Source organism: Mus caroli, chromosome 10, assembly GCF_900094665.2.
Source record: "Mus caroli chromosome 10, CAROLI_EIJ_v1.1, whole genome shotgun sequence".
NCBI lineage: Eukaryota > Metazoa > Chordata > Mammalia > Rodentia > Muridae > Mus > Mus caroli.
The window spans coordinates 38,235,415-38,247,583 of NC_034579.1; the positions used below are offsets into that span (position 1 = coordinate 38,235,415).

General features: G+C 41.0%; 1 protein-coding gene across 2 annotated transcripts in view; it reads left to right on the forward strand.

The window, feature by feature from the left end:
* Sec63 (SEC63 homolog, protein translocation regulator) overlaps positions 1–11,131 on the forward strand; it is a 67,816-nt gene extending 56,685 nt beyond the window's left edge. For both annotated transcript variants that reach the window (XM_021174200.1, XM_021174202.2), the window contains exons 19-21: positions 5,163–5,261; positions 9,067–9,171; positions 10,081–11,131. In XM_021174200.1, the coding sequence (XP_021029859.1) occupies positions 5,163–5,261; positions 9,067–9,171; positions 10,081–10,224 (348 nt within the window). In that variant the 3' untranslated portion in view covers positions 10,225–11,131. The remainder of the gene's footprint in view (positions 1–5,162; positions 5,262–9,066; positions 9,172–10,080) is intronic.
* Positions 11,132–12,169: the final 1,038 nt, after the last annotated feature.

Here is a 12,169-nt window from a genome sequence, read left to right on the forward strand (position 1 = left end):
AGTGTCAGGTTTGGTGGGGAAAGCCTCAGTCCAACCTGAAAAGGTATCTGTAAACATCAGTAAATATTTATATCTAAATTTTTCTGGTTTTACCTCTACGAATTATGTCTCTTAAACTCTGGGCTTTGTGCCTCTAAACCTATTACTGGGTCTGATTTCTTTAACAGGTAGGCCACTGGCCAGATCTCTCATCCATGAAGAGATGGAAGGGCTTAGTCACATCTGCCAACCCCAAAGCTGGTGTAGAAATTTCTGTCTGGTCTCAGTGAGCCACCTCTGACCTTTTCTTAATATGTATCTCCCAGATCTAGGGAAGTCACCTGTAGTTGGCAGAATGGGGCCTTTTTAGCAGAGGCTTGATAATCTGAACTTTCCAGGGCCTCCAAGAGGTCCTAGTCTCCTTTAAACATTTTTGTTTGATTTCTAGTGCCACCAGGAAGTCATTCACAAACTGTAGGAGAGTCAGCTTAGGATGCTGGGTTCTCAGGTCTTCGCTCTTGGGTGCCAAGGGTTAGCCAAAGAAAGCATCTTTAAATCTAGCACCATACACCATTGGCGCTTAGGAGGAACAGCATTCAAGAGGGGTGTGGGGATTAGGGCTGCTGGGTGGATAATGAATGGGTTGCCCTGTTCACTCCCAAGTTGGGTAGGCCATGGGTGTTNTTTAATTCCTGTTGCTCCTTGGNCCTAGGATTTTTTTTTTTTTTTTTTTTTTTTTTTTGAAGAGACTTCATTTTCAGGTTTTAGTAAGACAGAATAGAATCTGATGCTTTGCTTTGCTTTTTTTTTTTTCTATCTTTCTTTTTTTTTTAATTTTTAGGGATACCATGGGCATCTTTTAAGGCCATGTTTTGAATAGGCATTTTTCCTTGTTGTATTTTCTGGCCCAGTGGCCCTCTTTTTTAATAATAAGTACGTTGGTTCTTTCCCATGTTGCACTTTAGGGCCTCCAGCCCCCCTTAGCTCTTTCTTAGAAGTCATTTGTTTCAGGCATCTCCTATAGTCCTCTGGATTGGCCATGGCTGCCGACAGGATCTCTGTCAGATCACCAGTCTTTTGTTTTCATTCTTAGACTCTTTTTCTAGTCCCTAAACCCTTTGTCACTTTTTTTCTCTTAATATTTGGTGCTGCCTGATAGATAAAGGGTAGAGCTACCACTGCTTTCATCTTTGGCCAAATTAGTCGTTTTGATACCTGCCAGTAGAGACTGGTGACTTAAGAATCCCTTCTTACAGGCTGGAGAGATGGCTCAGCAGATAAGAGCACTGACTGCTCTTCCAGAGGTCCTGAGTTCAATTCCCAGCAACATGGTGGCTCACAACCATCTGTAATGGGATCTGATGTCTTCTTCTGGTGTGTCTGAGGATAGCAGCACAGTGTATTAAATATGTAAAATAAATAAATAAATAAATAAATCTTTAATTATTAAAGAAAAAAAAAGAAACCCTCCTTACTTTATCAGTACTGGAGTCCCAATCTGGGTGGGTTCAGGGAAAGCCAGCACAGATAGCTGCTTGGGTGAAGTTTCCTGGCCTCTGTCTGTGGTGAAGACAACCTGCCAGAGCTGTTGGTAATTATCTCAAGTGGGCTTGTGGGTGAAGAGGACTGTCTCTAGGAAATTAATTAAATCTTGAGGGTTTAATTAATCTCTGAAAAGCGGGAGTTCTGAATTCTCCAGTAAAAGTCACTAGTGGCAAGGGGCCAATAGGATGAAGTTGTTTTCCTTGATCACCGACTAGCCCAGCTGCACACAAGGGCAGGACAGACAACAGACTCAGGCTCAGAAGCCCAATCTCAACTTTTTATCTTTGGGCAGAGAGAGTTGGGGGCAGAGCCTCTAAGAATTTAGTCTGAAGCCGTCCTGGGTTGCCACCCTAACATAGCAGTATATTGTCTTGTTTATTCTAGCTCTGAGTAGGTAGGTGACTGCACGTGGAAGGGAGTGGTTGTTGTTTCTAGGTGGACTAAATGTGGCAGGATGGTGTCAATGGAGACCCTCTCCTTACAACTCAGAGGCTACATCTACAGCCTACATCTGCATCTTGTTCAGACAGGGAGCGAGCATTTCTCCTGGCAGGAAGGGTAGCAGCCACTCACTGAACAAAATGAGTGACCAGGAGTCTGTTCTACGCTCCGGTGTGGAAGGAGACATCTGCCAAATTGGGGTCTCTTTGGTCCAGGCTGTCCTTGCTTGGAGCCTGTTCTCTGGGAACTCATCTTCCATTTGGGGAGATCTTCGTTAGGGCCACGGGAGGCCCTAGTCTCAGACCTTTCTAGGGGCCCAAGGACGCTTCCCCACCCCTGCCTGTGCTCAGCTGAGTTTCCTGCTTGCAGCTTGCCACCCCACCAGGCCAAGGGAAGCCCTTGACACCCTTGTGCGAATTGTCAGGGACCATGGTTCTATGTGTCCCACAGCCGGTGGGAAGCAGGTGGGAAGCAGTGGGGAGGGCCCCGTAAGCAGCACTGAGAAGGGGCACAGAGCCCTCCATACACCCCTGGGGTGCACCACAGTGCCATGATGGTGGGCCCGATGGTGGGCCCTGTCTCCCCGAAGATTTGTCTGCCTCTGCCTCCCTATTCCTGAGATTAAAGACATGTGCCACCACGCCTGCTTTCATAATTAAGCTATATTGTAAACAAAGTTTATTTGAGCACAGCTTCACTCATTCTTTTCATGCTGCAACAGCAAATCTGAACACCTGCCGAGGTCTCCATTAACACTGCATGTTGAGAGTGTTCCGTTTGTATAAACTTTGTATACTAAACAAACGTTGCAGGATTTGTGATCACACACTTTACGGTGTGATATTTACTGATAAAACCTGTTTCTAGTTGTGGTGTGGCTTGCCACTTAGCACACACCTTTAATCTCTTTGGTTGGAACATAGACATGCCCTTAGTACACACTTTTAATCCTAAACAATGAAGTTTTGTAAAGTTAGTTTATAGAAGAAAGCCATGTTTGAAGGTGATGTCTAATTGAGTGGCAAATTAATTGAGTACAAGATTTGACTGAATAGGTTATGCCCAACTCTCACGAGAAAATGTTACTTAAAGCAGTGCAGAGAAAAAGATTTTACCAGGACAGTTGTATAGAGAGACAGGCTGCAGAGAGAACAAGCCAGGGAGAGGAGCCAGAAGATTTGAACAGAGAGAGTTAGTGAGAGGCCAAGAAAGAAGAGGGATTTGTAAGGGTGGGGCTGGGAAGAGAGGAGAGAGGGGCTGCTGTGCTCAAGATAGAAAAGCAATTTAAGAGAGGAAAAAAGAAGCCAGATGGAATCAGTCAGCTTGGAGAGGAGTTTTGGACCAGAAAAGTTGAGTTGACCAGCCAGTGAGAAAACTAGAAATGGTGAGCTTATTTAGCAGTAAGTCTCAGAGACTGAAAACATTCTAGGCCTGGATTAGATTGTACAGAGGCTAGGTTAGTGGAGACAGTAAGCCTCTGAGACAACAATTAATTCTGGCAAATAAAAGATATTCATTCTCTCTCTCTCTCTCTCTCTCTCTCTCTCTCTCTCTCTCTCTCTCTCCCCCTCCCCCACTCTCTCTCCTTCCTCCTTCTCTCCCTTCTTCCCTCCCTCCCTCTCTCCACATGCACAGAGAGAGAGGCAATCATTCTGCTACTCTAATCAGTGCACATATGTGATTTACTTAATAGCCTTGCTCATTCTAAGTGCGCTGTAACCTATTGCACTTAACAAAAGAGCTCTTTGTTGAGTTAAAGATACACAAAAGTAATAATGAAAAAGCCAGGGCCAGGGCCAGTGAGGTGGGTCAGTAGATAAGGAACCTTCTGCTGACCTGAGTTTCAACATGATGGAAGGAGAGGACTGCTTCCACTGGTTGTCCTGACCTCTGCACATGTGTCATAGTATACTTGCACCAGCATGCATATAAACACACACAAATAAATACACACAAAACCACAAACATTTAAAAATGAAAAATAGTCAAGCAAAAATGTTTCTAAGTGACCGTTTAAGGGTAAAAAAAATGGAAAAGATATTGATACTGGTTTAAATATTTTCCAAAGAAATTATTTCAATAGAATTTTTCTCTCTCTTTTTTTTCTTTTTTTAAAAGCAGGACCTCTTCTAAGTGTTGGAAAATTGAGAGTTTCGGATAGTGCTCTTTTGATTAATATATATTTAGCACATCCTGGAGTTTACTTTTAGTTTCTAATATTTTCCTTTAAACCACTTAAGAAGGTATCTTTCCTGCTCAGTCCCTACTTAAAAGAAGTGATCTAAGCAGACATCTAGCATTAGTTCACTACTGGAAATGCAGCACAGTGATGGTTGCGGGCACATGGAGGCTTATGTTTATGAATAAATTCATTTCTGCCCTTTGTTCTATCATTTCTAATTCCCAGCTCTCTCTCATTATGCATTCTAGTGGCAGTTTCCTAATGAGCTTTTTGTTGTTCTGGTCTTCTGAAGTTCAGCTAGAAATGCTGACTGAGCTTTCTAAAATAGTAGTGTGCAATTAAAGATGGATAGAAGCCCTTAGAATCTGAGGTGCTCTCTTTTAAGATATTGCCAGGCAGTGGTGGCATATGCTTTTAATCCAACAATCAGGAGGCAGAGGCAGGTGGATCTCTGAGGTTGAGCCACCCTGGTCTACAAGGGAGTTCCAGGGCAGGCAGGGCTACACAGAGAAACCTGTCAAAAATAGATAGATAGATAGATAGATAGATAGATAGATAGATAGATAGATGATAGAGATAGGTGATAGATATATGATAGATATAGATGACTGATAGATATAGATGACAGATAGAAAGTTTAATGTATTGCACTGCCCAAGTCCCTTCTACTTATACATTATGATATTGTAATAATATAAAGTGTTTCCCTTTTTTAGAATACTTTTTGTCATTTTAAAATTGTGGATTTTTAAGATTGAGATCTATTAGTAGCCTTTATGGGGTTGTTGAAACTCCAAAAATTATTTGGAAAGTAATGAATGAATGAATGAATGAATGAATGAATGTATCTTGCAGTTGTTGTGTACATTTTGTTCTATTGATACAGTGCTTGGATCAGTACTAAGGATATAACAAGGATAGAATTTTCAAAATCAAGACAAATTTAAACTGTTTCTCCAGTTCTTCCTGATAACTCATGCTCTTTTTCTTTTTTTTCTTTCTTTCCTTTTTGCAGGAAAAACAAGAGTGGTGGTGGCTTTATATTGCAGATAGGAAAGAACAAACATTAATATCCATGCCATATCATGTGTGCACACTGAAGGATACAGAAGAGGTAATTAGCCAACAATATTTGTTTTAATATCTTACCTTTATGATGTTTCATTAAAATTTTAATAATGTGGCTTACTGTATTTTGTTCATTGCATTTTCTTTGTTTTTGTTGGGGCCAGCCTGTATCATTAGTTCTGGGGTACATGATGGTCTTTCCAGATACCTGCACTTATGTGTATGTACACACACACATCTATTTAGAATGAAAATAGTTTTTGTTTTTTTAAGGAAGGGAGGATTAATCTCAGAAGGGTCATCCATGTTTGACAAATAGTCCTTTACTTTTACTTTCATGACAAAGTTAAGACACAGAAGTAAACTTGTTCTTACAGTAGTCGGGAATCAGAGAGAATAGGGAAAGGGCAGGAGACAAGATAGACCCTTCATAGGCACACCCCTTCTGTGGCCTACTTCCTCTAGCCAGGGTCTGCCTCCTATTGCCCATCACCTTTCAATATGTCATCAAATTATGTTGCCATCAAAGGGTTCATCATAGATTGCATTGCATCAAGTTTGTGATGAAGAGTCATTTACTCAAGAAGTTGTTTACTCATGGAAGCTGAATTCTGTTCTACTGTATCTTGGGGTATGTGGATGTGTGTATGAGTGGTTTGCAGCCTGTGGTCCAGCTAGTACAACAATGGCTGTCTCTCAGCAGTCCACAAAACTGGACATCTCAGATGGTCTTCAGTGTATGTTGGAATCCCAAAGCAGTAGGATATATGAACTTGCCAATAAGAGTGAGGGCAAGCAGATAAAGAGCAAAAGCTGCTGTCTTCCATGTCTTTTATATAAGCTACCACTAGGTGTGGCCCAGGTTTAGGGTGGGTCTTCTGACCTTAAATGATGCAGATTTAAGGTTGATCTTTCGTAATTACTGTTCTTTTTCTGTGAAGAGACATCATAACCAAGGCAGCTTTTACATTGGAAGGAATTCAGTGGGGGGTCTTATTTACAGTTTCAGGAGCCTAGACCATTAGCATAATGGCAGGGAGCAGGCCAGCAGGCAGGTGTGGTGCTGGAGAAGTATTTAAAAGCTGTAGCTTGATTTGTAGGCAGAGAAAGGGAGATGAGGCCTGGCATGAGCTTTTGAAATTTCAAAGCCCACCCCCAGTAGCACAGTTCCTCCCCCAAAGCCACACCTCCTTATCCTTCTCAGATAGAGCCACTCCCTGATGCCTAAACATTCAATAAATACATGAGCATATGAGGCCGTTCTTATTCAAACCACCACACTTCACTCTCTACCCCATAGGTCTATAGCCATATCATAACGCAAAAATGGGTTCAGCACAACTTCAGAATTCCCTATCATCTGACACAGTCTCAACACAGTTTTAAAGTTCAAATTCTCTTCTGAAATTCATGGCAGCCTCCTTAACTGTATCCCCCTATAAAGTCAAAATCAAAAAGCAGATCATATACTTCCAACATACAATGGCACAGGATAAACATTGTCATTTCAAAAGGAAGGAAGAGGACATAGTGAAGAAATGATGGGCCAGGGCAAGACTTAAAACCGAAGGGCAAACTTTAAATTCTGTATTTCCATGCCAAAACACTCTTTAGATCTTCAATTCCTTTCAGCTTTGTTGACTGCAACACACTTCTCTCAGTCTGGTTCCACTCCCAGTCTGCAATTCTCCTTGTCAGGCAAGTACTCGGCTCGCCTACACAGTTCATGTCATCGATTTTGTTGTTACTGGGACTCCCGCACCCCTCCAACAGGATTTCTCTATGTGGTCCTGGGTGCTCTGGATCTAGCTCTGTAGACCAGGCTGGCCTCGAACTCACAGAGATCCACCTGCCCCTGCTTCCTGAGATCTGGGATTAAAGGCGTGTGCCACCACTGCCCAGCACTCCATTTTTATTTTCCTTGTGGTATTTATGTAGATAATATACAGATTATTTGCCCTCCCCAAATTTTACACAAAAGTTGGCAAATACTGTGCTTCACAACCGACCTTTTTTCTTCTAACAATAAAACTTGGGCCTGGGTCTCCTGAGTTACAGTCTCTTGCCACAAGTGTAATGCGGTTGTTAAGAGTGAGCACTGATGTGATGCAGCGTCACAGTTCAATTCATGTCCCTGCATATCTGCCACAGGCTCTGCTTCCTCTTCAAGTTCACAAGCAAAAGGAAGGTCGCACTTGGTTTTTGCTCTCAGCCCTTTTTTCTCTGAGTACATACACACCAGCCAAGCATGGCGACCACTGGAGTCAGAACTTGTAGCTCCTTTTTTGTTTCTTCACACGATCCTTTTCAAGACCCCGCCAGGCTGTTTTGTTAGAATATCAGTGTAACTTGTCTCACTGCTTACTCACTACATTTCTTACTGGTCAGATATTTCATGTGTCACACGTTGTGTTTGTCCCCATTTGTAGTGATAAGGCTTCCTTATTTCCAGAGTGTTTGGTGAACCTCATCTGTGGTATGTTATTTGGGCATCGTACTGTTCTCTGGATATTTTTACCAAATGTTTCCCATGCAGTGATGGTTTGGCTGTAAATCACTTTTTACTCTATAGTCTGAATTTGTTTTAAGAGTGGCATATTTTTGTGTGTACGTTTGTTCCCTTGTTTTTATTTGATCTCTTAACTTGGATGTCTTTCTTTTACTGTGAGGAAGTGAGTCTTTAAACATGAAAATGAGTATCCCCCCTATTTGTTTCAGGCCCCAGTTTTACAAGGTCTGGGGTTACAGATTCTTACCACAATAGCCTATATTAATTTATAATATTGGCTACAAAAATCTGGAATTTGGAGACTGGAGGCAGATAACTAGAGTATAGAAATGTTATTTTAAATATGCATTTTTACTCTCATATGGAATTGAAATCCCTAAGGCTATGTTACTGTTTGTATTTGTTTACGACTTGATAGGAAATTTAATACCCTTTTGGGCTTGTTTTTATATAGTTTTCTGTAATTTATACTTTATTTTTCTGCTATGGATAGATGTTAGGATAGTAAAGGGCCTTATTAAAACTAACAAATCATTTATTGAAATATAATGGAATAAAAATATGTAATTCTTTTAAAATTTGTTTTCATAATTTTGAGTTTCATATATGAATATAGTGATTTCTAGTTGTTTTTTTATCTATTCTTCCCTTGCCCTTTAAAGCCCTGTTTCCCAACAAGTAAATGTGTGTGTTTATTTGTATGTTTCCTACTGAGTTTCATTTGGATGCTTGCATGAGTGTGGGTGAAAAGCTGTTTACTGGAAAGTGGGCACCTTCATCCCCAGCAACTGCCAGCAGCAGTCCCTTGGGAGTCTTGGGTCTTGTTGGAGTCCAGGCTTATGTGGTATAATCACCAATGCAGTGAGTTGGGAGTTCAGCGGCCCTGTCATGTCCTCAAGACTTTCTGCAGCAGATCCCCGCTCCAGCTCTTACATTCTTTTTACACCTTCCTCCCTTTGGGCAGGAAGCGTTCTTTTTGGATTTTTAAGGCATAAATAATTTATTATGGAAATAGAATTTGGCAAAAATTACTTTTTATCTAGCCAAGTCTATTTAACCTTTCATTTATTCATACTTTGATTCTTTATTGCATTTCTTTTGAGTTTTAAGGTGGCAGCATAGAATTTAATATGCTTTCTTGAGCTGTGTACATGGAAATGAACCCCAGTAGTTCTGCTTAATTTGATTTCCTTTTTGTTTAGAGTTTATAATAGATGAGATGGAACTCACACGTGCTGTTTGTTATTATGACAGTGTGTGCAAATCGTCTGCTCAGCCCTCTGAGGCAGGAAGTTTAAAGGCATTCTCTTGGTCTTTAAAGTGTTGATTTTTATCTTCTTAGGTAGAACTCAAGTTTCCCGCACCCGGCAAGCCTGGAAATTATCAGTATACAGTGTTCCTGAGATCAGACTCCTATATGGGCTTGGATCAGATTAAACCACTGAAGGTAGGACAAGTGAGCAGTCACTGAGGGCACATGGCGTGGGCCCTGAGCAAATGCCTGAGGCAGGCTGGAGACACAGAAAGACCATCTCATACGCCTTCAGTAATAGCTAGATTTTTAAGGAGCCCTGCACTTAGATTGTACGTTGCTTTAGTGGTCGTTTTAATGTGCTGTAACATGTGGTACATCTCAGGGCTTTAAAAAGGCTGGTGGGGGTCAGATGGCGGCAGGGCTCATTTTTCCTTAGACTTTACTGGGAGTGTTTGTTGATTTCTGAAATGAAGATTTTTTTTGTACTTTTGGGGTTTTTTGTTTTGTTTTGCTTTTGTTTTTTTAAATCATCTTAGAACATAAACTTTGTGTATGGTTTGAAAAACACTTTACTCATTTCCCTTGAGCTTTTCATATCCGTCATCTCTTAGATTAGTGAGATTGTGCTAAATCATTGTGACACTGTTCAGAGTAAAGGAGACAGGAAAGGTGAGTCTGTCTTTCCTCCTGAAAGCTCTGTATTTCTTGTGTTGGCCATAGAATGTTACTTCCTAGAAATCTTTGGAAGGCATACTTGAATTTTTCTTTCTTCAGCCAAAGACTTCTAATTAGAGACCACTCGGTGTTATTGCTTAGGAATCATGGTTGTTAGTAGTTTGTGCCATAGAAATACTTTCTTAAATACTTAAACTTCCACAGAGTCAAAATGTTGAAGAATATTAGAAATTGAATTACATTACTAAGTATATTTAGCATTTTTATTTGCAGAATAAAGAATCTTTGTATTGAATGTGCTGACTGTAGAGTTGCAGCTACAAAGTTCACTTCTCTGTGGTTGCCACAGTCAGAGAAAACCTTCACTAGATAGTGTTCTCATTATTCTTCTCCAAATTCCTGACATATGTATTTAATTGTCTATAGTTGGAAGTTCATGAGGCCAAGCCTGTGCCAGAAAACCACCCACAGTGGGACACAGCGATAGAAGGTGACGAAGACCAGGAAGACAGTGAAGGATTTGAAGACAGCTTTGAGGAAGAGGAGGAGGAAGAGGAAGGTGGAGACTAACCCGTGTGAGTGGACCACAGCGTTTGCACATCCTTGCAAACATTGCTGCTCTGTGAGTGGTGATAAAGCAGCAGCAGTGAGGACTGATATGGAGGGAAGGGTTGCCGACTTTACTAGAAACGGATGCAAAAAAGAGGCCGCTGGTGCCAGGGTACAATCTGAAAAGGGTTTTTAAAGCCTTTCAGCTATGGGGTGGTGCGTTTATCTCATCTGCAAACGATAATAAATCCTTTGATGTTCCAACTGTCCAGAAGTGTGGGCTGTGCATTACCTGAGTATGCTCTCAGTAAAAGTCAAGGTACATGAAAACAATCTATAAATGAGGAGCTCTTCTTTGTTCAGCTTTAGTTTTAGTAAACATTAAAATATGATAAGCATCACACATGTTTTAAGTAACGTCTGCTCAAGTTTTTAATCTGTTAGTAAGCTCTATTATTCATTTATCAATATTTTACAAATGGTAAGATTGTAACAGTTCAATATGTGAGTTGAAACCATAATTTTCATCTATCTTGGCCATAACTTAGCATTCTCACACATTCCACATAATACAGAGGGCTACATTTTAGAATTTTCCATTCTTAATTGCCCAGAGTTAGCAGACGTTATAAAAGTGGCTTTTATTGGCTTACAGCCTCTTAAAGCCTCTGGTGGTGTCAGTGCAGGATCGAATTCATCTGATAAGCTTCAGGGCCAAAAGTTACTCCGGGACCACACGTTCTCTGATGCTCGGTTGATGTCATTCAGCCTTTTGGAAAAGGTTCACTAGAAAAGCTGAACTACATTCGTAGCTTTTAACCTACCTGACTCTGTCCGAAGCCTTCTGAAGACAGTATAACTACAGCATACAAAGGAGGCACTTTTGTATTCATTTGGACTCCTGTTAATAAAATAGAAGTTTGACTCATTTTATGTTTGTAATCGTGTGTGTCTTTTTACTCCTAGAGAAAGGGCATAAATAGGGTAATGTTTTATTTTTCAACTCAAAGTTTAATATTGTACCTCACTGTGGAAGTGACTGCTATCTCTGTATACTCTTGGAAAACCCAGGAAGAAGAACTCTTTTCTCTCATTTAGTACAACCTAAAAGGTAGTGCTCAACACAGAGTAGAAATATGTGTGTGATGAGTCACTGAGGTCAGAGGAATATTTTTATTACTAGACATAGAGGACACACACGTCTACAGTACTATAAGACTGACTGCAATAATCCTATCAAACTCTCCATAGGCCAAAGTACTGTTGCAATACTAACTTATCACCTGTTTATTTAAAAGGTTGCTACTCTTCCTGCAGAATTATCGCTGGTATTTTGTTACTACAGTAGTTGGAAATAAAATTTAAAAATTACCAAAAATATGAATTTTTTGTTATTGTTCTAAATTTAAGATGTAACATGTAACAGTTGTTCTCACTGGAACCCTGCTTCCTTCCCCTGCAGGCCCTGGTGTGTGGCTTTGCCTTCAGATCGAGACTGGCTGGGAAGCTCCAGCGTTGGCTGGCGCTGTTAGACATGCAGGCGGGAGGGAGGGAGGGAGGGAGGGAGTCAGCTGTGTCAGGTGAGCCGAGATGAACAACCAGAGCTGTGCTGGTCACATTTCCTAGTTCTCCTGAGGGAGCCAGGCTCAAGGATGGCTTCTCTAGTGGCTCTTTGCCCTCTGAAAGGTGTACAGACTGTTCAGACAACTGGCTTCTCTGGCTTGAGGGTCTCTGGTGAGGGTTTTACACCCTGATAACTGCACCATGCTTACAAAACAGCATGTCTTCCATGACTGGAAATCCCAACAACTTGATTCTGTTTGCCTGTGTTGTGATGTGTAGCAACATCTCAACCTAAAGAACCAGTTTTCCTCTTAACAAGTGCTTTGGTGAAAGACTCCAGCTAGGGTGCTCGCCTCTCTACTCAGTCACTTAACTCCACATCCCTATTTTTCTCTGGATTAAT